The 26,442-nt window shown below is 40.0% G+C and overlaps 1 protein-coding gene across 3 annotated transcripts in view; it reads left to right on the top strand.

The window, feature by feature from the left end:
* PRTFDC1 (phosphoribosyl transferase domain containing 1) overlaps window positions 1-26,166 on the top strand; it is a 48,013-nt gene extending 21,847 nt beyond the window's left edge. Inside the window, exons 4-9 of one of the 3 annotated variants that reach the window (XM_054818565.1) lie at window positions 3,138-3,203; window positions 20,213-20,230; window positions 21,674-21,756; window positions 22,166-22,212; window positions 24,196-24,272; window positions 24,893-26,166. In XM_054818565.1, the coding sequence (XP_054674540.1) occupies window positions 3,138-3,203; window positions 20,213-20,230; window positions 21,674-21,756; window positions 22,166-22,212; window positions 24,196-24,272; window positions 24,893-24,940 (339 nt within the window). In that variant the 3' untranslated portion in view covers window positions 24,941-26,166. Of the gene's footprint in view, window positions 1-3,137; window positions 3,204-20,212; window positions 20,231-21,673; window positions 21,757-22,165; window positions 22,213-22,900; window positions 22,981-24,195; window positions 24,273-24,892 lie in introns of those variants that run through there. The other 2 variants (XM_054818566.1, XM_054818567.1) reach the window with 2 other exon arrangements.
* The last annotated feature ends 276 nt before the right edge of the window (window positions 26,167-26,442 follow it).

Below are 26,442 nucleotides of genomic sequence, written 5' to 3'. Positions count from 1 at the left end.
ATGTCAAGCATTTAACAGCAAAATTAGTGTCGATAAGGTTTAGGGATGTTGGAAAACAAGTATTGAGGAACTTTGGGAGATGGAAAGTGAACCTTTAATTCATGTCTCTGCATTTATAAGAAATCCTAGAGACTCAATCATATCAGTTTTGTCAAGGTACGGAACAACTCCCAAAGGAAAAAAGAAGTTCTGAATGATTTGAGACCATGAAAATTAAACAGACAATTCTGAATTGACAGTAATTGGTACTGAATGAAACAGTACCATTTTTTTTTCTTTCCTGACATTTATTATACTTTATACTTAACATTTAGTGCAGTTTTATTTTGAGATTATAAACTGAGAACTCAGAAAAAAGCATTGAGAGGTTCCCATGGCAACCACAGTGTGCACATTAACTATATGAACATTATGATTACGGTAATGTGACATCGTGGTATTGACCCTTGTTATTTGGCAGGTATGTATTTTACAATATGAGTTAATTGATGAATGTAGAGATACTTATAAATGGCATTAAAATCAATGATCTGAAATTTTTTTTTGCAAGAGAATTGCTCTACTGCATGATGCAAGTAATTTATTTAAATTTCTTGAAAGCACCTTGGCTGGAGGGTTCTGAGCTGCATTTTTCTATATGGTTTTTAGGCACAGTGAATACTTAGTCCTGTCCTCTGACAGTGATCGTTCTCCAGTCAGAAAACGAGGATTTTCATAATGGTGTGCAGTTGTGTCACAGGAGCCCATGAGTGAATACGCAGATTGACGGGATGCTCTGATCCCCCAGCTCTCAATGGCTTTTGTGTTTGCTTAACTGCTTGCCAGCAATGAAGATGCTATTTCAGCATCTTCCTTTCAGCTGGAGCCAGAAATACCAAATGCAAAGGAAATGGTGCTGCTGTGAAGACTGCTGAAAGAGATTGGGTTTTAGTTAAAAATAAATAAATTCATTAATCATTGCACCTCACTGTTATCTGTTTTCCCCCTCTCTTTTTCAACTAGCAACTGAGGGCAAACTGCCCCTTCAGTAATTCATGTGTATTGGTTGTTAATGAAATTCCAGTCTTTCTCATTTGGAAATGAAAAAATATTTTGTCATTGCCTTGGTTACACATGCTGTGGTAGATATTAGAAACTATCTGCTTTTTATAGTCTTATAATAGTCTTGACCTGAATATATCCCTGACTTTTGAAGAGTGACCTGTCTTGCTCTACCACAAAAGGCTTATGCTTTTAAGCCTGAAATTAAAATCTTCTCTATCTCCACTTTTTATTTAGTTTTAAAATAATCTTCTGCTTGCTTTTTTTTTTTCTTTCTGTTTTTCTTTACAAAAGTAAGAGAAATGTTGGAACTTATATTAGAAAACATATGGGATGTAACCTTCATTCTTGCTCTAGCTCTGTTTCCCAGGAAACGAATCAGCGCAGCATGAAAAGGATCTAAAGCTCCTAGATCCAGTGCAGAAAAAGTGAATGCAGGTCTAAAAACTGGTTTTTAAGGCAATGACTGCTAAGGGCCTCCTACAAAGCTGTGGTGGGAGAGTTTTTTGGAGAGTGGAGTCTGAGTAAAAGAGGATTCTTTTGGTGGGTCTGCAGTACACAAACCTGGAGAAAATGTCATCTGGGCAATTCTGCAACCTTTACTTACATTACTCAGGAAGGCTGTATTAATTTAGACAACCCATTCCCATGGGGACCATGAATAGTTCCTGGGGTTGTCAGTTTGCTTGTGATCAAGCGGCTGCAAAGGTGCCTTGGAAGTCCCTGGACTTCTGCCACTTGTGCTGTGAGCGTGGGCAGATGCAGTTTCCATCTGCACAGGCGTGCAGCTGTAACTGTGCCTCGTGGCAGGCGTGTGCATGCTATCTCCACCGGTGCTGCTTTCTGAGGGGAAAAGAAGAGCTATAAACCCCTTAGCCCAGTAAATCCTCACCTACCTTGTAAGTCCTGCTGGCCCATTATTGTTTCGTGGAAAAACATTTGACTTCAGAGCACTGGATTTATGAAATAAAATCAAAGCATTCAAGCATTGCATTTTTGGCAATTGTTTGTAATGATAAAGCTTCCTGATGTTACTAGTAAACTAGAGTGTCACATTGTGGTACTGCAGCTATTATTAAAATTGGACTAACGCTGTCTTCCTATGGGTAGGGAGATTAGATTAGCACATGCACCAATTTGGCAAAAAACCCACATTAACTATACTTAATTTTGCTCTTGCTTGCTCTGGGAAGTTCATACAGCCTGGCCATGACTGTACATTTTTTAATTTGCTACCTTCTTTAAGACCTCTTTTGTCTTCCCTTAAAAGTAGGGCTTCCATATGACTCCCTTATGTGATCTTAACTTTGTGTGCTGCTGTTAATGAATTTGAACTAGACCTGGTTGAGAATTTTCCATCAGAACAAATTTCTGCTAGAAATGCCTGTAAAACCAATTTATCAAAAGAAAATGTTTTACTAATTTTTTTTTTTAACTTTTCCAATAGGAAAATCAAAGCATTTGTTGGGTTTGGTGTTTAGTTCAACCTAACTGACCGTATTTTATTTTACAGAATTGACCTCAAGGATTTTATCTTTGAGTTAGTTGAAAATACAAAAACAAAACTCTTGAAACTGTATGGAACACTGAAACTATTCTTGATAACAAGTGATAATTTTTGCAAAACTTTTTTAGCCCAAAAAAGATACTGAGTGAATTTCTTCAAAAATAGCTGAGTTCTCTGTGTGAGTGACAGATGTAAACACATTTTGCCTGTGTTTCTAAAGACTGTTCCAAAAAAAGAATGTGCTTCCAGGTGTTTGGTCAAGTGTTGAGATGCTCCTGTCTTCCTGTTGTGAAAGGGACAAAAACATTACTCAACACTTGTCCTATTGACAAATAGCAAACAAGGAAACATTATTTATTTTAAAAAGAAAGGTGCAACTTTTTCTAGTTCAGTAAAGCTTAAATACAACCAGGAGGTGATAGAAGCCACAGGAACAAGTGAGAGTGTGGTTTTGTTATACACCAATACTAACGAACATTAGAAAATATTGGTAATCAAGATTGTGAAAGATCCAAAAAAAGTTAACATGTTTATGCTTTTATTTTATATAGTTATATCCCATTTCAAAGTTTTGTCTGTCTTCTTTCAGAATGATCAGTCTATGCAAGATATGCAGATAATGGGAGGAGACGATCTTTCAAAGCTGACTGGGAAGGTTTGTTGATTTTAAATTTAAGAAAGAAAATACAAGAGAACACTTCAGAAAAGCTGTGTAATTTTGTGCATGGACTGTCAGATACTAATACTGGAATCAAAGAAATTTATTAATCTATATTAAATTGCTGTAATGCCATTGCTTTCAGATTGCAGACGCCCCAAAAGGTCAGAATGTAGCCCCTCCAGCCTAGTGTAGGGATTTCCCAGGAGTTATACATGTACCATCAGTGAGATTGTGGGCAAAATTTGTGCTGGAATCCTTCCCTTGAGCTTGTTTATGTCTTGGAGCCTTGTTTTTTCTGCCTTCGGTGGGTGCCTGCAAGCAAACCGCATGTTGAGTATCCCTGTTGAATTCAGCATATGAGGAGTTTAATAGAATTTTGCCTAATGAACAAAGTTCAGTTGTGGAACCTTTCACTCAGATAATCAAATGGGATTTTTTATTATTTCAACATTAGGCTGGCTGCATGACTGAATTTGCTTTGCACCATGCCTGAACATTGTGGTAATGGAAGAGAGTGGTTTGAGTCAGTGAAAAGGCTATTTTCATCCAACCATGGTAATACAAAGCAGTACTTTGAAGAGGAAGGAAGGCTGATTTCATTAGGCAAATGGTCTATGTGGAAAATGGTCAGAAATGGATTCTTTACTTACGCATTAAGGCAACATAATACTTACCTTGTTATTTGTACTGTACGTGCAGTTACTCTTTTATTAGCTGGCACTAAATAATACCAGTTTCTTCAAAGCATTCAAATGTAGCACTAGCGAACTCATTTGTTTTGTTGTACTATAGCACACCAGAAAAAGAAGAGAAAAACCTAACTTTAAATATTTCATTAATATTAAATAGGTTTTGATGCAACTAGAACTTAAACGAAAAAAATGTTGTTATACATTTATATATATAAATGTTGAATATTTTAGTGATACGTATGTCCTCAATTTGCACTTCTAAATACTCCTGCTGGGTGTTTGTTTCCAAACTATCACTAGATCATTAATCATGTTCTTGGGAAATATGAGTTCATTTGCTGCTTTCTAATATTCAAACACTGGAGCTACCTGTTTTTCTATGATGAGTTTGAATATGTTTCTCTGCCTCACAGGCAGAACTGGCAGTGCACCTATTCATCCTGCCTAACATTTCTCTTTCCCAAATAGTCCAAACGCTTTCTGATCTTCCAGGCCCAGCTCCCCTTCCCCATCTTCCAATCTCAAATTTTCTTGATGAATGGTTCAGTTATTAATATCATTTCCAGATATAATCTTTCTAGTATCATTCAAATTCACTGGGGCAAAACATTATTTTCTTTCGCAGGACTTTGTGTATTTGTGTATGTCCACATGTGTATGAGAGATAAGGAAAATTTCACCCCAAGTAGTTCTGCTTTTTCCAAAAATGAAGCAAATTGTTTTCTTATATTGAAAATCTTAGTGACCTTTTTCACATTGGCATGCCATTCCTTTTCCCAGGTATGGAACAAGACTTAAAATTTGGCTGTCGGGAGGCTAGGAGATACTTGGGGAGACTGAACAGCAATATGGTTTAGGATTGTTGGGTAAGGAGGCTGGGATCTTGGATAGGCGTGAAGGGGCTGGGTTGGGAACGAAGGCAGTTGCTGATCAGAAAAGGAGCCCGGTGCTGGAAGCTGGGTGTGGAGAGGCTGAAGCGGAGCAGGAAGAGAGCGCTGGGGCTGCCAGGAGAGCAAACCTGCTGAAAGGGCATGTTCGGCGCTTGTTTGTATGTGTGGTAGTCTGACGCAGCTGATGTACGAATAATTAAATAGCATTTTCACTATAACATGTGAGAATGGGGTTTCCTTAAGACTTATTTTACTGATTGAAAAGCTGGGATGCAAAGCTTGAGCTCAAATGTTCATACTTACACGTCTAAAGTTGGATATATGAAGGAGTGGCCTTATGTCCACGGATGCCAACTCCTCCATCTGTTGTTGACTTAAGCAATTAGTGCAAGTATTCAGCACATTTTACTAATCAGCCATTTGTGGTCTGATTCAGAGCCTCCTACAGTCAATGCAAATCTCTCCTTGAAGTGTTTTTTAGTACCTTAGTTTAGCTGCTGGCTGGCTTTAGTAACCATTCTCAGTCACTGAGTGAATTAGTGGAAGACTTACTGCTAGAATTCAACTTCCCTGCTTTTAAGCAAGCCGCATGTTTCTTCTGCCTGCTTGGAGTACTTATTAAGAAAAGATTGCAATTATATTGAAAAATTAATATGTCAGGTTATGTCCCATTAACTTAATGATCATGGAAGGTGTTTCCAAAAATGCCAGCATGGGTTTGGAATGTAAGTTCCATTAAGTTTCTGTAAAGTTCAAAAGTATCAATAATGTAAACAGTTTTGAAACCTGCAGACAAAAGATTCTGAGATTCTGATCTTAAAGTGCTCTTCATTAAGTAATAATACCTGGAACCTCAGCTAGCCTGTAATCTTAGTGAACAGCTAAATCATTTCCATGCAAACCATATTATTGGTAAAAAAAGATTACTGAGTATATTCATGAACATGCTGTTCTATAACAATGGGGTTTTTTTCTGAGAAAGCTTAAAGAAAGCAAAAAATCTTAAAATCTAATTAAAAAGAGGCTGTTAGGGATAATAGCTCTTCAAAAGGAAGAATATCTCCTCTGTACTTCTATACAATATGCTTTTGTTTATAAAAATATTACAAGCCTGGGAAAAATGTATAATGACCCAAACCATGAAAAAGATAAATATTCTGAGAGAGAGGAGAGTTCGCATATAGACCCAAACTGTTACCTGAAGAAAATCATCCACAATTTGAAATTCTTCTTCTGTGAGGAAGGTCACAGAGGCAAGAATGAAGATTTCCATGGCATGAATCATTAATAAAGGTACTTGAAGAATGAGTCCTGATGTAGCTTATGACTCTAATGTTTTGTAACTATTCACTTCTATGCAGAAAAAAATATAATTTCAAAATCTCTCCTTTAATGATATAAATGGTGAACATAAAATTTCTCAATAGCCGATTTCATAGTTAAGTAACTGCTTAGTTTTGAGTTACTTTGAAGCTGAAATGCACATTTGGGTAAAAATTATCATTAATGTTTGTAAAGAGGAATACATTTTGAAAATGGGGAGATAATTAATAACTGCCCGGAAAACTAGAGGCATTGCTTCAAAGCAAGATGGCTATGAAAATTTATGTAGATGAGGTAAAAGAACAAATAATATAACCCCATTTAGTATTAATACTCTAATCATACTATATAATACTGTAAAAATTTGTAACATATTTTAAAATATTTGTGGCATTTAAACTAAGTAAATTTTAAAACATCTAGAAACTTCAGTGGATTCAGCTGTACCAGAGTTATGACTTATCACTGCCATTTACCTCTTATACTTCTATGTGTGTATATTTTGTCCCAAGAGCTTTGGAGCTGGTAACGTAGCCCAAAGTTTCTACCAACAGAGATCGTTCTGTATGTCACTCCATATGTATTATGTCCTGCCACCTTTCAAAAAAGCTCCTATACCACATTGACTTGTCTCCTTGCAAATGAGACAACTTAGAAAAAATCATAAACTTAGAGTTTATATAATTTTGCAATTATTACAGTTGTATAATGTATTTGATGTCAAAATTAGATCCATATATTTTTATCATTATCACTATTTCTACATAACATAGGATGTGAACAAAATTTATCATTCTTATTTGTTAGGTTGATAAGAACTGCTAATTAAAACAAAGTAGTTATGTAGTTAGTATGATACAGTTATGGAGCCAGTGAATTTCTGATATTCCGTCTGTATGTAATATGGATCAATGCTTATGTTCTTTATGAAGGACCATTCCCCTTGTTCATATTAAGTACATCTTGTTGACAGCCAGTGGTTTTGGCATTTTCATAGAAGTGTAGAAGGTCATAAATAGCGATCAAGTAAAAAAGAAAGTGAATGTCTTGTATTCTCTCTGCACTTCATTGCATTAGTTTGAGGGCTCCATCACTACTCTGATGCTCTCCTAAAGCAACTGATCAGCTCATGTCAAAAAGAAGTTTCACTCAGAGGAAGATATCCACCATGCAGCACTCCTCACTTCCTTCTGGCAGGATTTGTGCTATAAAATCTCTAAGCTTCCTTTATATGTCTCACCTAAGTCGATGTATCTGCTGTCTACCATTTTCTTGCCCCACTTGTCGTATGGGAAGATGTTCCAGGAACATACTTCCATCTCTCTTTCCTTATGCCTCTCATTTCTTCTCTTATTTTACTGAACCATTTTCTCTGCATGTCATAGGTTCTAACAACAGTTCTGAGAGCTGTTTCTCTAGCATTCTCCTAAATATGTTAGCCTTTCAGTATTTAATAAATGATACATGTGGCAGCTGAGTAACAAAAAGTTTTATTCTCTAGACTTAAAATACATATTATCCTCTCCACCACTCCAAGTTTGTTTCTCAGAATTCTGTTGGTTCTGTACTTATTTTTTCTCCTTCAGTATTCACTGCCTTGACTAATATTGTGCTTTCTCTCCCTGTATGTGGTCCTTTCTGAAATAATGCCTATAAATTTGCAGAAGAAAATAAAGGCATTCTCTTTAGAATATTATGGACATGAAAGACTATTTATATGACAGTAAAGGTATACAAAATCCACTATACACTTCTGCAATAGTCATGTCCCCCACTCATCTCTACATCTTACTGTATTCCTATCAGATGTGCAACCTGGCCTTTTTCATCTTTTCAGAGGTTGATTTTATGTGTCTTGAAGCATTCCACATTTTCAGTACCTAACTGCCATCTTTAGTCACTTTTGTTGTTCTGCGTTTTTTCTTAATTAGATTTTACACTGTCTACTCTTCTGACAGTTGCCATCCTTAACTGCTTTTTCCACAGCAAAAGACATTATTTTTTTTCTTCCCCAAAGTCAATCACCTTTCTTTGCACTTACTTAAGTAATTTTTTCTACTGTTCATCATTATTTTCCTTTTTTGTTGTTCTGGAGGAAGGAAAGTACAAAGAAAATTTCTCAGCCTTCCCATCCCTTTTTTCACATGGGCTCTGCTCACCCACTGTCTACCTGCTTCTACATCATACACGTTCATCATTCTGTTGATTTCGCCTGTGTCCAGAAAATCCTCTTCCAATTCGAGATGATCAGAAAATTATACTTTTTCCTTCAAGTAAGAGAATGGAGACAGTGTTCCATTCCTGCATTACCTTTAGATTGAGTATGGTAATTTGCTCTACTTCATATGCACAACAGAAGCGTGCTGTAAAGATGGCTGTGAGAAGAACATGTGCATGTACAGCATTTAACACAGTGCTCTCTGAGAACAAAACGTCAGTGAGAGCATATCATCATGCCCTCCATTGTGTCCCCCACTCTGTTAACTCTTGGAGATACTGAACTAGTTTTACAGACTTTAAGTAGCTGGAGTCTGTATTTGTAGACTCTTAACGCATTAACCGAGTTGCTCCCTGCAGCAGCTCACACTGACCAAATTGAGTGTCTAAAAAAATAATGGTTTTGAGATAGGATATCTGTCCTTTCAGGAATGCCATGAGATGTGGATCAGCCCAGCAGAAAAGATTAAAATCAGACATTCATGACCTTTTCTAGAACCCTGTAGAAAGCTCCTACTTAGATGTCTAATTTCTCAAAAGTCTTTCATATTATTTTCTAACATCTTGATGAGAAGTTAGTATATGTGGGTTTCATTCCTGTGCATATGGTAAAATGATTTCACTTCTAACAGCAGTCCTTGTAGCTTCCTTCGGACCTCTCCACTGAAACTCAATGCATTATTGTTTAACCTTCATTTGCTGATGATTCTTCAGCCCTATGGCACTGCTTCGTCAAGCCTAGCTTAAGTTGTCATAGAATGTCTTGTTTAACCAGTAGTACAAATACAATGCTAAGAAAGCTAGTACTGCAGGTGTGATAAGTAAGCTGATAATCTGTTAACAATTCCGTTTGAAGAATCACATTATCAATTTATGTATTTCTGATGATACAGAGCACACATGAAAAGATGTCTTTAGAAACAATCTAACTGAAAATACAGACTTCTCAAGGGAAATTGAACTAAAGAGAATGAAAATACACTATTTTGTAGCCTTCCACCAAAAAAAAGAAATAGAAATAGGTAAAAAGGGGCTGTATCTTTTTTTTTTCAGTCTTTTGTATTTTTTACGCATATGCCTTCATCTGTGGAAATGGATGTATAAAACACTCACCTTTTCCAGCAACTGTGTATTCATGCATACTGTATAAGCTGGTATAACTTACAATATGTTACACATATCCCCAAATAGTTTAAGAATAGTTCTATCAAAGAAGGAGAGAAGAAGGAACTCGGGACACCAATGAGGACTGGAAGATAAAAGGATTTCCATCATTCCAAATTTCATTGTATTTTCTCCACTTACAAGACCACCATTACCACCGTACTAAATAGGGTGAAAGGTCTGTCTAGGTTTGTATCATGTTTTCAGCAGCAGACAACTGGAATTTTATTAGGGAAAGGATATATGAAACACAGCAAGACCAGAGACTTTCAAAATGCAAGTTACATCTTGGATGTAGCAAGACCAGAGACTTCCAACATCCAAGAATACATCCAGTGCTAGAACTGTTATCCATGTCTATGTCTTGAAACTCCAGTTACACCTCTAGTCCCACAAGATCCTGTGTTGGGTTTGCATGGCAAGGTTTTGGTGGCGAGGGGGCTACAGGGGTGGCTTCTGTGAGAAGCTGCTAGAAGCTCCCCCTGTGTCTGACAGAGCCAAAGCCAGCCGGCTCCAAGACGGGCCCGCTGCTGGCCAAGGCCAAGCCAATCAGCGCCTCTGTGATAACATATTTAAGAAGAAGAAAAACACTTAGAGAGAGAGCTTTTGCAGCCGGAGAGAGGAGTGAGAAGATGTAAGAAAACTCTGCAGACACCAAGGTCAGTGCAGATGGAGGGGGAGGAGGTGCTCCAGGCGCCGGAGCAGAGATCCCCCTGCAGCCCGTGGTGAAGACCATGGTGAAGCAGGCTGTCCCCCTGCAGCCCATGGAGGAAGGATGAGGGGGTGTAGCGATTCCACCTGCAGCCCGTGGAGGATCCCACGCCGGAGCAGGTGGAGGCACCTGAAGGAGGCTGCGGCCCGTGGGAAGCCCACGCTGGAGCAAGTTCCAGGCCGGACCGGTGGACCCGTGAAGAGGGGAGCCCACGCCAGGGCAGGTTTGCTGGCAGGACTTGTGACCCCGTGGGGGACCCCACGCTGGAGCAGTCTGCTCCTGAAGGTCTGCACCCCGTGAGAGGGACTCCATGCTGGAGCAGGGGAACGATGAGAGGAGTCCTCCCCCTGAGGATGAAGAAGCGGCAGAAACACTGTGTGATGAACTGACCGTAACCCCCACTCCCCGTCCCCCTGTGCCGCTGAGGGGGGAAGGTTGAAGCCGGGAGTGAAGTTGAGCCCGGGAAGATGGGAGGGGTGGGGGGAGGTGTTTTAAGAGTTGATTTTATTTTCTCATTCCTCTACTCTGTTATTTAGTAATAAATTAGATGAATTCCCTCTCTAAGTTCGGTCTGTTTTGCTCGTGACAACAATTAGTGAGTGATCTCTCCATGTCCTTATCTTGACCTACAAGCATTTCGTTATGCCTTTCTCCCCTGTTTGGTGAATGAGGGGAGTGAGAGAGGGGCTCTGGTGGGCACCTGGCCTCCAGCCAGGGTTAACCCACCACAATCCTAAAGCAAGAAGTTTCATATTTAAGTAGCATGTGGAAAAGTTCTTCTTTCTTTTAAGCTTGCGACCTGCTTATCTTCAATGAGCTTTACAAGACTTATGTAAATCTGCTTTTTTGAATTGCTTCCTTAAAAATTTCTGCAAATATTGCCACATTAAGTTTAATTTGCTTTTTCTTTTTTGTTTATTTTCTTTTCAGTACAGTTAGTTGGCCTGATCACAGAGCTTTGTTTAGAGATTCCTGTATTTTAAGATCCAAAAGCACCAGTATTCTTGTCTGAACTTCTAGATAATTTAGATTTAAGGGTCCCAAATGATTATTTCTTCACTGTGCCTACAGTTTCTCTTTTGAGCTACCAACTATTTTGATTTAAAGACTTGATGGAGAAGCCTCCATACTTCAGGCATGTTTTACCAACAGTCAACTGTCATGTCAACAGTCACTAAAATGGTGAACCTAATTTCTCTTCTGAATTTGGTTAACTTTTTACCTTTTGCTGTTGCCTTTTTTAATAGCTTTGTCTACTAGATTGAGCAGCTTGCCATTATGAAATTTATATTGCCATATGGTTGCATATGTGCCTATCATCCAGTCATTACTTAAGCTTCTTCTAGATAAACTAATAGATTGGGAGCCTGCTGTAAAGTACTGGCATACTGTAGGATGTAAATGAGACAAGGTGTGAAGGCAGAATTAATAACAGGAAATTAGCACTAGGCAATTGATATAGTTATGTGTTGGGTTTGCGTGGCAGGGTTTTGGTAGCGGGGGGGCTACAGGGGTGGCTTCTGTGAGAAGCTGCTAGAAGCTTCCCCTGTGTCTGACAGAGCCAATGCCAGCCGGCTCTAAGACGGGCCCGCCGCTGGCCAAGGCCAAGCCAATCAGCGCCTCTGTGATAACATATTTAAGAAGTAGAAAAACACTTACAGAGTGCGCGAGCTTTGGCAGCCGGAGAGAGGAGTGAGAAGATGTAAGAAACTCTGCAGACACCAAGGTCAGTGCAGATGGAGGGGGAGGAGGAGCTCCAGGCGCCGGAGCAGAGATCCCCCTGCAGCCCGTGGTGAAGGCCATGGTGAAGCAGGCTGTCCCCCTGCAGCCCATGGAGGAAGGATGAGGGGGTGTAGTGATTCCACCTGCAGCCCGTGGAGGACCCCACGCCGGAGCAGGTGGAGGCACCTGAAGGAGGCTGCGGCCCGTGGGAAGCCCACGCTGGAGCAAGTTCCAGGCCGGACCGGTGGACCCGTGAAGAGGGGAGCCCACGCCAGGGCAGGTTTGCTGGCAGGACTTGTGACCCCGTGGGGGACCCCACGCTGGAGCAGTTTGCTCCTGAAGGTCTGCACCCCGTGAGAGGGACTCCATGCTGGAGCAGGGGAACGATGAGAGGAGTCCTCCCCCTGAGGATGAAGAAGCGGCAGAAACACCGTGTGATGAACTGACCATAACCCCCACTCCCCGTCCCCCTGTGCCGCTGAGGGGGGGAAGGTTGAAGCCGGGAGTGAAGTTGAGCCCGGGAAGATGGGAGGGGTGGGGGGAGGTGTTTTAAGAGTTGATTTTATTTTCTCATTCCTCTACTCTGTTTTGCCTAGTAATAAATTAGATGAATTCCCTCTCTAAGTTTGGTCTGTTTTGCTCGTGACAACAATTAGTGAGTGATCTCTCCCTGTCCTTATCTCGACCTACAAGCATTTCATTATGCCTTTTCTCCCCTGTTTAGTGAATAAGGGGAGTGAGAGAGCGGCTCTGGTGGGCACCTGGCCCCCAGCCAGGCTCAACCCACCACAAGTTGGAAGAAACAAAATTTCAAGCATACAGATCCTTCTCTTGGTCTGAACAGAATCAGCAAACTTCAAGCTCAGTACAGATTGGGAAAAACTCTTAATTTTAACCTAATGTGGTAATCAGACAATTTGGGAGAAAAAAGTGATTGCCCTACATGATCACCTGCCCTATGACCAAAGGGGCAGATAAAAATGTTAAGAATTCCTCTGAGCTAAAATAAGAGAGCAAATTATCAGCTGTGGAACACTGATAAATGAGTTGGAGGTCAGCTGCAGTGGAAGATTATAATGTGCCGTAAAGGCAGCGTTTTATTGAGTCCATGATTTCTAGTGCATACAGCAGTTCTGAATTTTTGTTCCCAGGCTCAGCTGTTGAAGGTATTTTGTGGTCTCTTTGAGGTTGTGGGCTGAAAGGTCAAAGTTCTTTTGTGAAAAATGTTCTCCCACTGGGAAATGGGCTGTTAATTAAATAAAAGCTATTACTTCCTGCTACAAACCTTACTTCACTATAAGGTGTTTTTTCCAGGTCTCAAATCATTCTTCTTTTCTCAGTCTTAAGTTCTTTTTTTTTTTTTTTTTCTTTTTTTTAAACAGGTTTTGGTTTGGTTTTGGTTTGTTTTAATCTGTGTGCACGTTATTCTGATTTTGGGCTGAAACATTTAAGGAGAAAATACTCTCTTTGTGTTCTTACCTGATTTTCTTGCTATACATGCAAGGGCTGTGTTTGTCCTCTTAGCTGTAGTATTGCATTAAGTATGGTTGTTTATTTGATTACTTAAGTAGAGCTTCTGGTTTCCAGGAAATAGTCCCCCTTTCTAAATTTGCAAGTTAGCATTTTACCTTGTTAAAATTTTACATTTTATCTGAATTCAAAGGTAGCCTTTCCCTCAAACTCTTATTCAGTGCTAATTTTGAAGCACTGCTATTTCATAGCAATTTTTCCTTTGAAATCAGTCTTCTAAGTGGAGCATAAAATCAAAATCTAGAAAAAATTGTTATTCTTTTCCAGGAAGGTGAAAAATAGTTTCCATAGCATTTACTACTGTCAGGCAGGAGGCATATATGATCTCATTACTCTGCTTGGTCTTGTTAGCTGACATTGTTCCATTTATTACTGACCTGTGGGAAGGTAAACAATAGAAATGTATTGACTCAGTGCCGGAGTATTTTTCAGCTTATTACAAGTCAGGATTTTTCTTACATGTATTATAATAACAACCTACTTTGTTGCCATGTATAAGCTCATGTGGCTATGAAAAGCAGTAAGCTACAGATTTTCAAAGTTTGCAGGTTTCCAGTCCATTGTTAAAAAATTTAAAATTCACAGATACATTGAGAGTTTTTATAAAAGTGAAAATGTATCTTTTTAACATGTGAGACAAATTCACATGGAATGCAGGGATTAGAAATTATTTCTTCTTCATTTTACATAGAACTAATATTGTCAAAAACCTCCTGCTTTTTCCAGATGTCCCAAGACATGCTGCTATAAACCATTCATACTACTGTCTAAAAAAGGATATGAAAGCACAAATTTTATTTTTGTGTAGATCGAGTTCACACCAGAAATGTTATTTCTGCTCAGTGCAAATGTCCATGTGCAGAGTCACAAGTTGTCTGCACCCTGATCACTCAAAACTGGACAATTTTAAACTTCACAGCACCCCTTTTCATTTAAAAACAGAGTACAGTTTTAGGTCCAGTGCTCTTTAATGTTTTTGTAAATGATCTGGACGCAGGAACCAAATGTACATTAAGTAAGTTTGCCAATGACGCTAAACTGTGAGGAGCTGTGGACTCTCTTAAGCGTAGAGAGGCTTTACAGAGGGATCTGGATAGGCTAGAGAGCTAGGCAATCACCAACCGTATGAAATTTAACGGGAGCAAGTGCTGGATTCTCCACCTGGGACAAGGGTAATCCTGGTCATATGCAGAAACTGGGGGACAAGAGGCTGGAGGACAGCCCCGCAGAAAGACCTCTGGGGGTTTGGGTTGAAGGGAAGTTGAACATGAGTCAACAGTGTGCCCTGGCAGCCAAAAGGGCCAACCATGCCCTGGGGTGCATCAAGCACAGCATAGCTAGCTGGTCAAGGGAGTTGATTGTCCCACTCTACACTGCACTGGTGCGTACTATGTGCAGTTTTGGGTGCCTCAATATAAGAAAGACATCAAACTATTAGTGTGTCCCAAGGAGGGCAACACAGATGGTGAAAGGTCTTGAGGGCAAGGCCTATGAGGAGTGGCTGAGGTCACTTGGTTTGTTCAGCTTGGAGAAGAGAAGGCTGAGGGGTGACCTCATTGTACTGATCTCTCTCTGGTGACCAGCGATAGGACACGAGGAATGAAGTTCAGGCTGAACATTAGGAAAAGCTTCTTCACTGAGAGGGTGGTCGGTCACTGGAACAGGCTCCCCAGGGAAGTGGTCAGGGCCCCAAGCCTGTCAGAGTTCAAGGGTCTGGATAGGCTAGAGAGGTGGGCAATCACCAACCATATGAAATTTAACAAGAGCAAGTGCTCTTGTTTACCTGGGACAGGGTAATCCTGGTTATATGCACAAACTGGGCATCGTCATCTGGACAATGCTTTTACTCATATGGGTTAGTGTTAGGTATTCCTGCAAGGAGCAGGGAGTTGGACTCAATGATCCTTATGGGTCCCTTCCAACTTGAGATATTCTATGATTTTATGATTCTATATTGCACCAGCCTACTTCCTGACAGCTAGCTGGTAGAAACAGCTGTAAACACAGGATTAATCACAGTCATCCATATCTATCAGCTCCCAACCATGCCTCTGATCCATCAGCAACGAAAGCTGCTGATTCTCTTGCAGGGACACAGTAGAAATGTATTTCACTCTCTAAGAGTGAAGCCAGTGCCCCTTCTTTATTTGGACTATATAAGAAATGTTTCCAGGAGATATTTTAAAAAAATGACTGTTCTCTGTGCCTCACTGTAAGATATATTAGCAACATTATTAGATTTCTGGATGTACTTCACACATTGTCTTGGCGGAGATGGTTCTACTCAGAAATTAAGCCATCTTCAGTCTAGTCAACATGTCAGTCAATATTCATATTTCCTGTTCTCCAAGTTCCAAAAACAGACAGAAAATATCAAATGCATGCCAGAAGGCCAGATTACTTTTCCTGTGGTTTTCTTCTCTGTAATTGCCTCAGATATATCTGAAAGGACAAAACTGTCTTGATCTATGTGATACAGAGCTTCAAACACATATACTTGAAAAAATATCTTTTCTTCAGTGTCCTTTGGCTTCCCATCATTTGTCCAGCTGTCAGTCACTGTTGTAGCAACATAAGCTCATGAGTTGCACCAGTCTCCTGCCCACAAGATATGCTGGTTGCAGCCAGCTGTGCATTTAGGATGATGGTGACATTACTGATAACTTACTGATTTGTTGTATCCATTACATTCTTCATCTTCTATCCATCTGCTCCAGTGGGAGCTAATCTATTTCAACCAGTCTTAGTTACACGTCACCACTGCTTAGTTTGGATACTGTGTATGAAAACATTTCTTGGCAGTTGTTTCTCTGACACCCTGCAATACCATCCCTCTTCTGGAACCCTTCTATCAGGAGCCTGCTTTGACAGGAGAAAGGTAGGGGATAGGCAGCATTACAGTCAGTTCCCCAGCACATCGGGTAGTTTTGTAGGATGTGGTTCCTGGTACCAGAGGATGGCAAACCATTTTGAATGCCTTCAGTCATAAACAACAGTTAAGTATGACAACTTTAGTCACAGTAACCCTGCCTAATCAAAACAGGGATTAACATATTGCTCTCAATGATCAGGATGCCTGCTTATTTATATATACAAAATGTTTTCATATCTAAATATTTTATAGTGGCTTTTCCACTACAAAGTCCTTACATACAGGATTTCTCCATAGTACAGAAAATCCTCATCAATGTTTTGGAAATAATAAGAATGTACAAAACAGAATCTGTGTTTCCTGACCTAGACAACTGCCTGATTAAAGGGACTTTCAAAGGACCAAATCTTCCAAAGTGTATCATTTGCAGCTGTTGGACTCCTTGACTCTGAGGAGAAGAGGCATGGATAACAGAATGCTGGTCAGACAATTTCAGGTATCCTTCCTTCTAAAGTTAGTCAATATATATGAGATCTGACTCTTCAGCTGAAGTCATGCATAGGTGACTGTCACTCTTGTGGCCAGACAAACCCTTCAGGCATGTCTGGATCCATGTTTATCTTCTTTCCTTCATATGACTCATTCGTGATAAGGAAATGTAGACAAGATTAAATTTCTATTAGAGAGATGTATAACTGGTTGGAAAGCTGTTCTCAAGAAACAGTTAATTATGCTTCACTGTCAGACTGGATGCATTCAAGCATGTTCTCCAGGGACTATACAATATTTAATTCATGATTTAAAAGATGGAATTAGCATTTAATACTAGTGATACTACCTGGAAAAATACTGCAAGATAGTATTATGATCTTAAGAAATTATTTTAAGAATTTTGTTCAAAGAATGACATGTAATGACAACAAAGGTGAATTCTAACTTACATGTTTATATAGAAGTAATCTTTTGCATAAACACAAGTGAGGAAGGACTGACTAAGCAGCAGTTCTGAACTGGAGACTGAAGTGACCTGTGTCACTTGGGGCCGTACCCACACCTGTGGGCACAGGAGCCCCAGTTCAGCTCAGCCCTGGGTGCTTAGTCCATGCCTGCACTACACTGTATGGGTACGATCTTCAGCTCAGCTACAGCCATGCCTGTATGTTACTACAGACATTGATCCAGACACTAACTCACAGACTGGCTTCCCGATTTAACCTCGGGCCTGTCTCATCACTATGGACCTGCCTGGAGATCAGTGGGCTGTGTTTTATTGTGATCACTCTCACTGAACCTAATCCCAACCTGTAGATTGACATCCTAGCTTGACCTCGGATCTGCCTCGTCACCATGACGTCACCTGATGATCTGCGCTCTTGGTTGAACAAGTCTGAGGTCTGCCTGCTCCCCTCACTGGGGCACTGTGGGGCTGGGCCCTGGCTGATGTTATTGCACGTGGCTCATGGCTGCCCTTCGCTCAGGGAGCAACCAGCGTTTGCTGCACCCTGACACAGTCTGTAATGCAGGACTTTGCAGCCCTCTGCCATGTCGGTTTTGGTGTGTTCCATCTCATGCCACAGCTGCTGGATAGGTCTTCTCACTAGAAGAATTGTGCTTTTCCTTTGGGAGCAAAGTTCTTGTCAACTGTACAAAGAGCAGCAAGAGATGCACCAAAGTGGCAGGTCAGGCTGTGAGGCCGATGTTGTCAGGTCTAGCAGGCTGGCTCCTATCAGGTGCCACTTGCAGTCATCCTGGACTGTTTGCTGGTTCTAAAGGAGTTAATTTCCATCCTTAGTTCTGGTGAGGTTCTTTCCTTGTCAACTCTTCTGCTTTCTCTGTCTATCATATATATATGTGTATATGTATATGTACACACATAAATATTTACATATATCACCAGCTGTGCAAGTTCCTGGGGGATGGTTAAACCATTACTCCTGCACATAATCTTCAAGTGTCCACTGACTGAATCAAGTGATTTGCTTATGCCTCAGACCTAGGTGTCCTGCACTAGTCTTTGGAAGTGTTTTTGCTGGTTACCACTTCATCCAGGAAGCCAGATGACAGCCAAACCCTTTTTGGATCCAAATGACTTCCTTCAAGAAAATTTGTCACTGCACACCTGTCATAAGCTTCTCCTGAACATGGTTTTGGTCTCTTTGTCTTATCTAGAGGACTGACATACTTCCATTCTTTTTTGAAGGAAGAAGTTTCTAGAGGCAGGGCGTCTTTGGACTTTTGTTGTTAAGAGGCCTTTGACTTTTTACCTCCACAGGACTAGGTGTTTCAGATCCAGAGTTGTTTGTGTCAGCAGCTGAGAGGCTGAAAGTCAGGAGTGCCAAGCAGGATAACCACCAGTGAAACCTGTTATGAAAACACCAAAAAGGAGCCACCCTCCAAGATTAGTACATATTCCATCGGAGCTCAGTCTAAGTTAGTGGCTTTCTGAGTGTTATCTCCATTGCTGACATCTGCTGAACTACTACCAGGAGTTCCCTCCACACCTTTACCAAGTGTTTTGCCTTTTCAGAAGCGTCCAGGTATAACACAGTGTGTGGTAACATGTTTCTGCAGTGGTTGGTGCATGAAGCATGCTATGTCTCCTTACTGAGCACGGTGATTGTTAGGAGGGACTGCAGTATGAATATAAATATGGATAATCTATATTACTAATTTCTGTTTTGAAGATTCAAAAAAGATTTACCTACCAATTAATGAAACCGGTCAAAGGTAAGCTGTTCATGAGCACACTCCCTTCACACACTCCTTCTCTGTGGTGTTCGAGTGTCTCAGAACTCTCAGCCTTGGAATCCTGTGATGGGAAAGGAAGTTAGTCTCCACGTTATGTATGTAGCAAAACCAACAAGCCTGACAGATAGAAAGGAAGTGGAATGTAAGTGGAATGGTAGTCTGCATGGATATGAAACTGTCTGTCTCAAGGTTTTGCAGGACATACAATGTGCACATGCACATAAGATGTACAGGTAGATAAATAGATAGATAGATAGATAGATATAGGTATTTGTGAAATAACTTTCCTCTTGCTATTGCAGGTTTCACTTCAGAAAGTAGATCTTAATGCAAGTTTGTAAGAGTCCATCCTTTTGAACATGCATATGATAATGCCCACTAATAAATAGATTTTTTTTTTCTTCTAATAAGGACATTACTTCTTATTATTGCTTTTAATAGAAGAAGAGCGGTCACCTTAGTTATTGTGATTCCTGGAATAGTGACGAACCATTTCAGCAAAAAGATCAGCCTGTGTGATCATGCTGTCATAAGGCTTGATATCACTGCTCTTGACTGGACCACTCCCCTTCTCTTCAAGGAATACCACTGATTTCGGCAGCAGTAGTTGAAGAGAAAGAGGCTGCTTCACAGTATGAGAACAGGTCGTACAACTTGGCCTGTAATCCTTTACTGTGAGGTTTCTAGGGGGGCGGGGTGAAGGAGGAAGAGCATTTATTTCAGAGAAAGAATATTATTGCTCTTGTCTCATATTAACATTGAAAGTAGTATTTTAGTGAACTATACAGTGTACTTTAGTGTACACTGTAGTACACAGCTAGATACACTGGAATGAAGTGAAGCTCATCCCATTTGGATTTCTTCCATCTAATTTTGTTTTCCGAAGCTACACCCATTCTTGCACAAAGAGGATAACCTAGACAGAGCTGAATAAAGCCATAGCCCCTGACTGGAGGACGTGCTCTTATGGCTGGCTCTTTTTCAGGGCACAAAAACAAAGCAGGAAACTCCTTGTGTCCTACCATCTTGTACATATGCACACAGACCTATCTCATTTCACTTTTTCAAACATTTTGTTTCTTTTAGTTTGTGAATATTGTGTAATTGTGTTCTATTTTGCTTGTTTCTTTCAGAATGTTCTAATTGTGGAGGTAAGTTGGGTGCTTATGTCATATTGTCCTTAGATAAAGTCACATAGTCAAGGTGTGATTGTGTGTTCAGTTTCTAAAACCCATGTGTGTTTACACTTTTTTAGCTGGGAGGTGGTGAAGAGGAGGAGGGGTTGATTTGCTTAATGACCTCTCAGTCTTTTTGCAACCGCATGACGGATCAAACTATGTTGCTGCCGCTCTAATTTGTGCTCTGCCTTCTGATACCCAGGACTCTGTTTCCGCATCATTTGATTTGCTCTTTCTATGGTTTCATCAACTCCTGTTCTACAAGTTGTTCCGTTCCTTGGAGAACAATGAATCAACTGCAATGATGCCCTATACTTCTCAATTGCATGAACTGGAAATAGTAGCATAGCCCTGCACATGCTTTACAACTTCAGGGTTGTTGACGTGCTGGTTGAGAATGCCAGTCATTCTCTCAAGTCCCCGTGACTTCTGCTTATTAGCATTGCATCCTGCCGTGTCCCCAGGGAGGGCCCATCACAGATATGTTGCTGATGTAAATCAACAGTGTTCAGCTGTAGAGGAAAAGAATGTGTCACCTCCTTGGTACTGTAAATTCTCTCTTAATTAATGTACATGATTCTCTTTTAAAATGTTGGAAAAGCAACTGGGACAGTTGGAGAGCATGTCAGGATCTGACTGGTATTTCAGGCCCACTCTGCTTGTGTCAAAGCAAGCTGAAGGAAATGTATAAATGTTGGAATGTCTTTCCTTAGCCAAGGAAGGGAAAAAAAGTCATCAGCTACAGAGATTGCTGGTTACCTAAATAGCTGCCAGGAGCTCCGTGTTTGCTAATACTAACTGCTGTTAACAGAAATGAAAAATGTCCACAGCAAATTCTGTTAATGCTATTAGACAGCTGGGGAGCAGAGTCAAGGGGTTGCTAATCAAAAATCCACACCTACAGAGTTCAGGATCAACAGCTGCTCTCCGTGTCGTGGTCAGTTTTGTAACCAGGTATGTGCTGATCTCATTCAGATCAGGTTGAGTACAGCAGCTTTGGAGAATACTCATTGGTACGGGACTAATTAAACAACAAATAGAACAGATTTAGCCCTGACATGGAGAGATGTTGGCATACTGGGATCTTGAGCATCATGTGAAAAGTCTGATCCCTGCATCCGTGCAGTGCTCAGTAAAGTCATCTCCAGTCTCATGTTACATCTCAAGTACTAGAAACATAGCTATTTTCAAGAGGAAGTGGACAGTCCTTTAACTGATTATTTTATGAGTAGAAAGTGCTTGCTTCAAAGAGTGTGAGCTCAGTTATAACCTTTTTTGTATGTGGCTCACAATACACTGGCAAAAATACATCATTTCCACCAAACAAGAAGGTGGAACTCCTCAGTCATTGTCCAGATTTCCTCTTTTCAGCTTTCCTTTGTTTTTTTACTTATTCCGTTTTTCGTGTTTTGTAAGGATATTGTTGGAACGGGAAGGACTATGAAGGTTCTGCTTCATAATATAGAAAAATACAAGCCAAAAATGATTAAAGTGGCAAGGTGAGTAAAACGATCACAAAACTTAGTTACTAAGTACTCTAGCCCAACATATTTTCCAGTGGGGGTTCCCATTTCAACATCCTGCTTCCATTTGATGCTGCAGTATCGCACAGGGAGCTCTGCGGAGGAGCTGCCTGAGTCACTAAGAGGAGGGTGGAGGAAAGGAGAGGAAATGGTTTTGTACTGTTCTGCAGTGACCCTTCAGCCATTTCAGGACTGGCACTGATGGACTTTGAAGGGGAACACATCCATCTCTTCCCTGCCATCAGGACGTGGTCGGGAGGAGAAGCAGAATGAGAACAGTGATTCACATGGCTCAGAAGTTTTTTTGATAAAAGGAATAGTTTTTATGCGTGTATTCAGGTAAATATCTAGATTTACATGGGGTTTATTTTGTTTTTAATTGCAGTTTGTTGGTGAAAAGAACATCTCGGCCTGATGGGTACAGACCAGATTGTAAGTGTTGTTGGGAAAATCTGTACTTGGCAGTACAAGAAGTTACCTGTATTCTACCACTTGCCTTCCATATCAGTCTATGGACTGCTAGAGGCTTTGTAAAACATCAGTTGTCCATGGGACCATGGGATGCAATGGAAGGATGTGCATAATTGTGGTTTGGAAAGCCTGGCCTCCTTATAGTCAGCCGTTTTCTGTAGAGTACTAACTTTATCAGGAAGTTATGAAAGAGTTTAATTTTACTCATGAAAAGTGACTGGTTTATCTTCTGTCTCTGACAAACTATATGGAAGAGAAAGTCCATTTCTTCCTTTTCCTTCCTCATTGCATCTCTCTGGAGGAGCTGCAGGATTCCATCTGAATAGGAAAGGTGTTTTATCGTGACCTAGTTATACACAAGTTTTACATTTTTATAACAGAATAACATTTTTTAGTATTTTTTGAAAAGTTATTATTGCTTAAAGGGTAAACATATTATAATGTTTATATTATAATTAAATCCAGCCCCCCAAAAAGCAAAAGAGAAATTGAGCTTTTTAAACTTCCTCCTGCTGCTCTGTTTGTGCCACACCAGCACCACTTCTCTCTGAATTATTGCTACTTGTACTGTGCTATGATGAAGCCATAAATGGAGCTATACCAAGCTATTGCCATTTTAGACTTATTAGAATAAATGATGTAATAACAGATATGTGGCTAAATACTGAAAAGAATAGATCCATCTGGAAGAGATCGGCCAGTATTTACTACTGAAGAAGGCTCTGGTCAGCTGAACTGGGGAGGAGGGTAGAAGGAGAGTAGGCAGGTGAGTACCAGGAGGCAGCATGAGGGGTCTTGATTTGGGATGTGGGAGAGAGGGAAACTTTATGAAGCAAAAGTTATTCAGTCTTGGGCATGACCCTGTGGTTTCAGCCCAATAATCTGAACTGCAACTAAAACATTTTGGTATAAAATTTTTTATACAGTGGTATTTTTAACATTTAGAATTTAATCCAGTAAATTAAAGTATACGTTCAACTGGATTCACTAATGTTAAGCATATAAAAAATACAATAAAATTACTTCATGAAGAGTGGCTTAATACTTTTATGTAGTAACTTGTAAAATGAAACAGGCTTTATCCTTGTTTATTCATACTGAGATGAATTTTATAAAACATCAGAGATCACTCCTGTAAATTACTGACAGTGCTGTGTCCTCACTCAAATTTATAATTCCAAAGTGTCTACTACCCACAATTTTTAACAACTGAATAAATTCCCTACTTGAATACCTGTAAAATTTTTTTATGCTGACCTATTTTTGTGTCCGTAAGGTTGTGTTTTTCTGTCATTACTTAGTGAATAATAGGGAAAGAGTCTAACTTGTTTTATATAGTGCTGATACTGCACAAAACTTCACACTCAAAAAGATACATGCCTATGCTTAGCCTGAAGTGTGTGAGTTGTGTGATTAAGCTACACTGCATGCATTTACTTTGTTAAGTATGTTCGTGAGTCTTCATAAGGTTGGGGCTTTAATTTAAGAAGCATTTGACATGTTTTGGTAGTATAACATGCAAAATAGTTTTTGCTACTCTCAGAAGAAAATCTATAAACCCCTGAAAGTTACTTCTGAATTAAAATTACACTTTTTTCATCATTAATGTGACACTGGTCAGCTATCATCACACACGCATACCAATGGCACTTCCAAACTTTGGCAGAATTTTTTAGCTCTGATTTTGGCTTCCTTCCACAATGTGATAATTGTACACACCTCTCCTACTCTCTGCTGACTATTCACATGCCTGCCACAGTCGATGAGCAGGAGCCGTCTGTAGGGCTGCAGCTGACCTGGATGCCTCAGAGTCAAAAGTCACGTAACCGGAACTGACTACGTATATCTATAGTTTGCTTGTCAGAGAACCAACACATGAATTTGAGGGCTATATAACAACCATCTATCCTGTATTGATGGTGTTCTTTATTTGTCTCAATACAGATTATGGATTTGAAATTCCAGATTTATTTGTGGTAGGTTATGCCTTAGACTACAATGAGTACTTCAGAGATCTAAATGTAAGTTTCTTTAAAAAAATTTTTTAAAACCACTGTTTTACTTTTCCAGGGTGTCTGAAAGACCCCATAAGTTGCTTTCCCTCCTTAATGTCATGGTTGGGATCATTTCAGTGAGTGTAGAACTCCCTGCAAACCCTCGAGTAATGCAGAGGTGTAACTGCTCAGCACTGTGAACAGTTCCTTCCCACCTCTTCCCCCCAGAGCAGAAGTCATAACCTCTGCTACACTTCCATCTTCTGTGAGCCTGGGACTTCACAGGTCCATCGTTCCCAGTTTGTGCAGAGACAGCAGTAAAAAGTGAAACACAGCTACAGTTCAGACAGCTTTGGACTTTTACTGCTGTGCTGCCCACCCCTTTTCTCAGCGAGATAATGATGGAAAAAAGGTGCAAGCCTCGCCTTTGCTTCCTGTGGTGCTCCCAGGGGTGGACCTCAAAGCTGGGAATTGCAAGTGGAAAAACTTGCTGTAGCTAGAAAGTGAAATCAGAATTCAGTTCCAGGTCTCTGGAAGGGAAGGAGTAATTACAAGATCACTAGATTGGTCAAATGAAAATATGTCTGAACAATTCATTACTAATGTATTCAACTATACTGTTGCAATCAGTGTTATATTTTTTTCAGCACATATGTGTCATCAATGATCATGGCAAAGCAAAATACAGAGTCTGAAGCAGTGGCATCCTCACCTGAAGATTTGTAAGCTCAGTGAAGCAGAAAATTGACTACACTTCCTCAAGCATCTCCAGAAGAGCCGTTCAACTGACCTGTGTTTCTTTCAACTTGCTATAAGAAGGTGTTTACTCTAGAGATACTGATTAATATTTACAGAAGTGAGAGCTCTTATTTAAAATGTGAAATAGAAGGCTTTTAAAGTTACTACATTTCTAAGTGTTAAAATTACCGCATAAGATGCCTTGTGACTAATAGAAGTCTCCTTGTGAGTGAATCTTTTCTTCGCTCAGTCCATTGTTCTACCCATTGCAATTCACGTACGTCACTGTTGCATGAGATCACTCAAAAGTGCCATTCTGTGCATGAAGATTATTTTACAGAATTGTATTGACTTCAGCATCCCTGTCAGATATGCTGCTGCCAAATCAAAAGCATTATTTTGATTTAATTCCACAATTCAAAAGTTTCAGCTGAAGCTGTATGTTGCATGGCAGTCCATTACTGCCTCTTCCCAACAGAAGCTGTAACTCTCAGAATGCACTGAACTGGAGTGCTGCTACAAGATGAACCTTTGCAAGACACTGGTGGTCGGAAATTGGAAAGTGTCATGGGTTCGGTATGTCGTGTAGCCATAGATCTAACATGTTTAATGTGCTGAATTAGAATCAGGACAAAACAGTGCCAGGCAGGCTTCAATTTCTGCATGGTATCCTTTTACTTCTATAGGACACCAACAAGTAAAAAAATTAACATAGCGTTGTCCTGCATGCATAGTCTTAATTAAACGTTATTAAGCACAAACGTTTAATGCTGGTCAGACAGTTACTCAGTTGTGATTTGATTTTTGTAGCACATCTGAGTTGAGACTTTTTGTAACCATTTGTCATCTTTAGGAATACAGATCTGATAATGTTGGAGAAGACTTGTGTAAGAAAAGAAATAATTGTATAGGAAAACATAGAAAACAAGTTAACCCATGAATACTGTAGACCCTAGAGATTCCTTCCTTCCTTATACATCGTGTTTGAAGAAGTTTGTTAATTTACATGCTGTATTAAGTGTGAAAAATTTATTTCTGTACTGTATGTAACTGTTCTCAACAACTTCCCAAGGGAAGCCCACGCAAAGTAAGTAGCTGTATATCAATAGCTTTGCTCTGAGCTGTAAGAGGCAGATTGTTATTAGCTTCAGGTTCCTTTAAACTAATAAAGAAACAGTCAGAACACTTGTTACATTGCACAGTTATTTATTTTCCTGCTTCAGCACATTTCACACATCCCATAAAAGCTCTTGAAAAATATGCATTTAACTGGGAATCTAAACATACCTTATGTATGTATCCTGTGGCTCATAAGCTGTTGTTGTTTGGATAACATCCATGACGTTAATGGCATGAAGAAGTAAGATCAAAGAATTATTGTGGTTGCTAGAGAAATGCTTGTGCCCCTCTCTTTACTCATTTAACCTATGTTTTTAAAGAGTTCTATTGAAAAGCTTTC

The sequence above is a fragment of the Grus americana genome, chromosome 2 (assembly GCF_028858705.1).
Source record: "Grus americana isolate bGruAme1 chromosome 2, bGruAme1.mat, whole genome shotgun sequence".
Classification (NCBI taxonomy): domain Eukaryota; kingdom Metazoa; phylum Chordata; class Aves; order Gruiformes; family Gruidae; genus Grus; species Grus americana.
The sequence above is the reverse complement of the archived record's forward strand: the minus strand, read 5'-3'. Positions and strand labels throughout refer to the sequence as shown.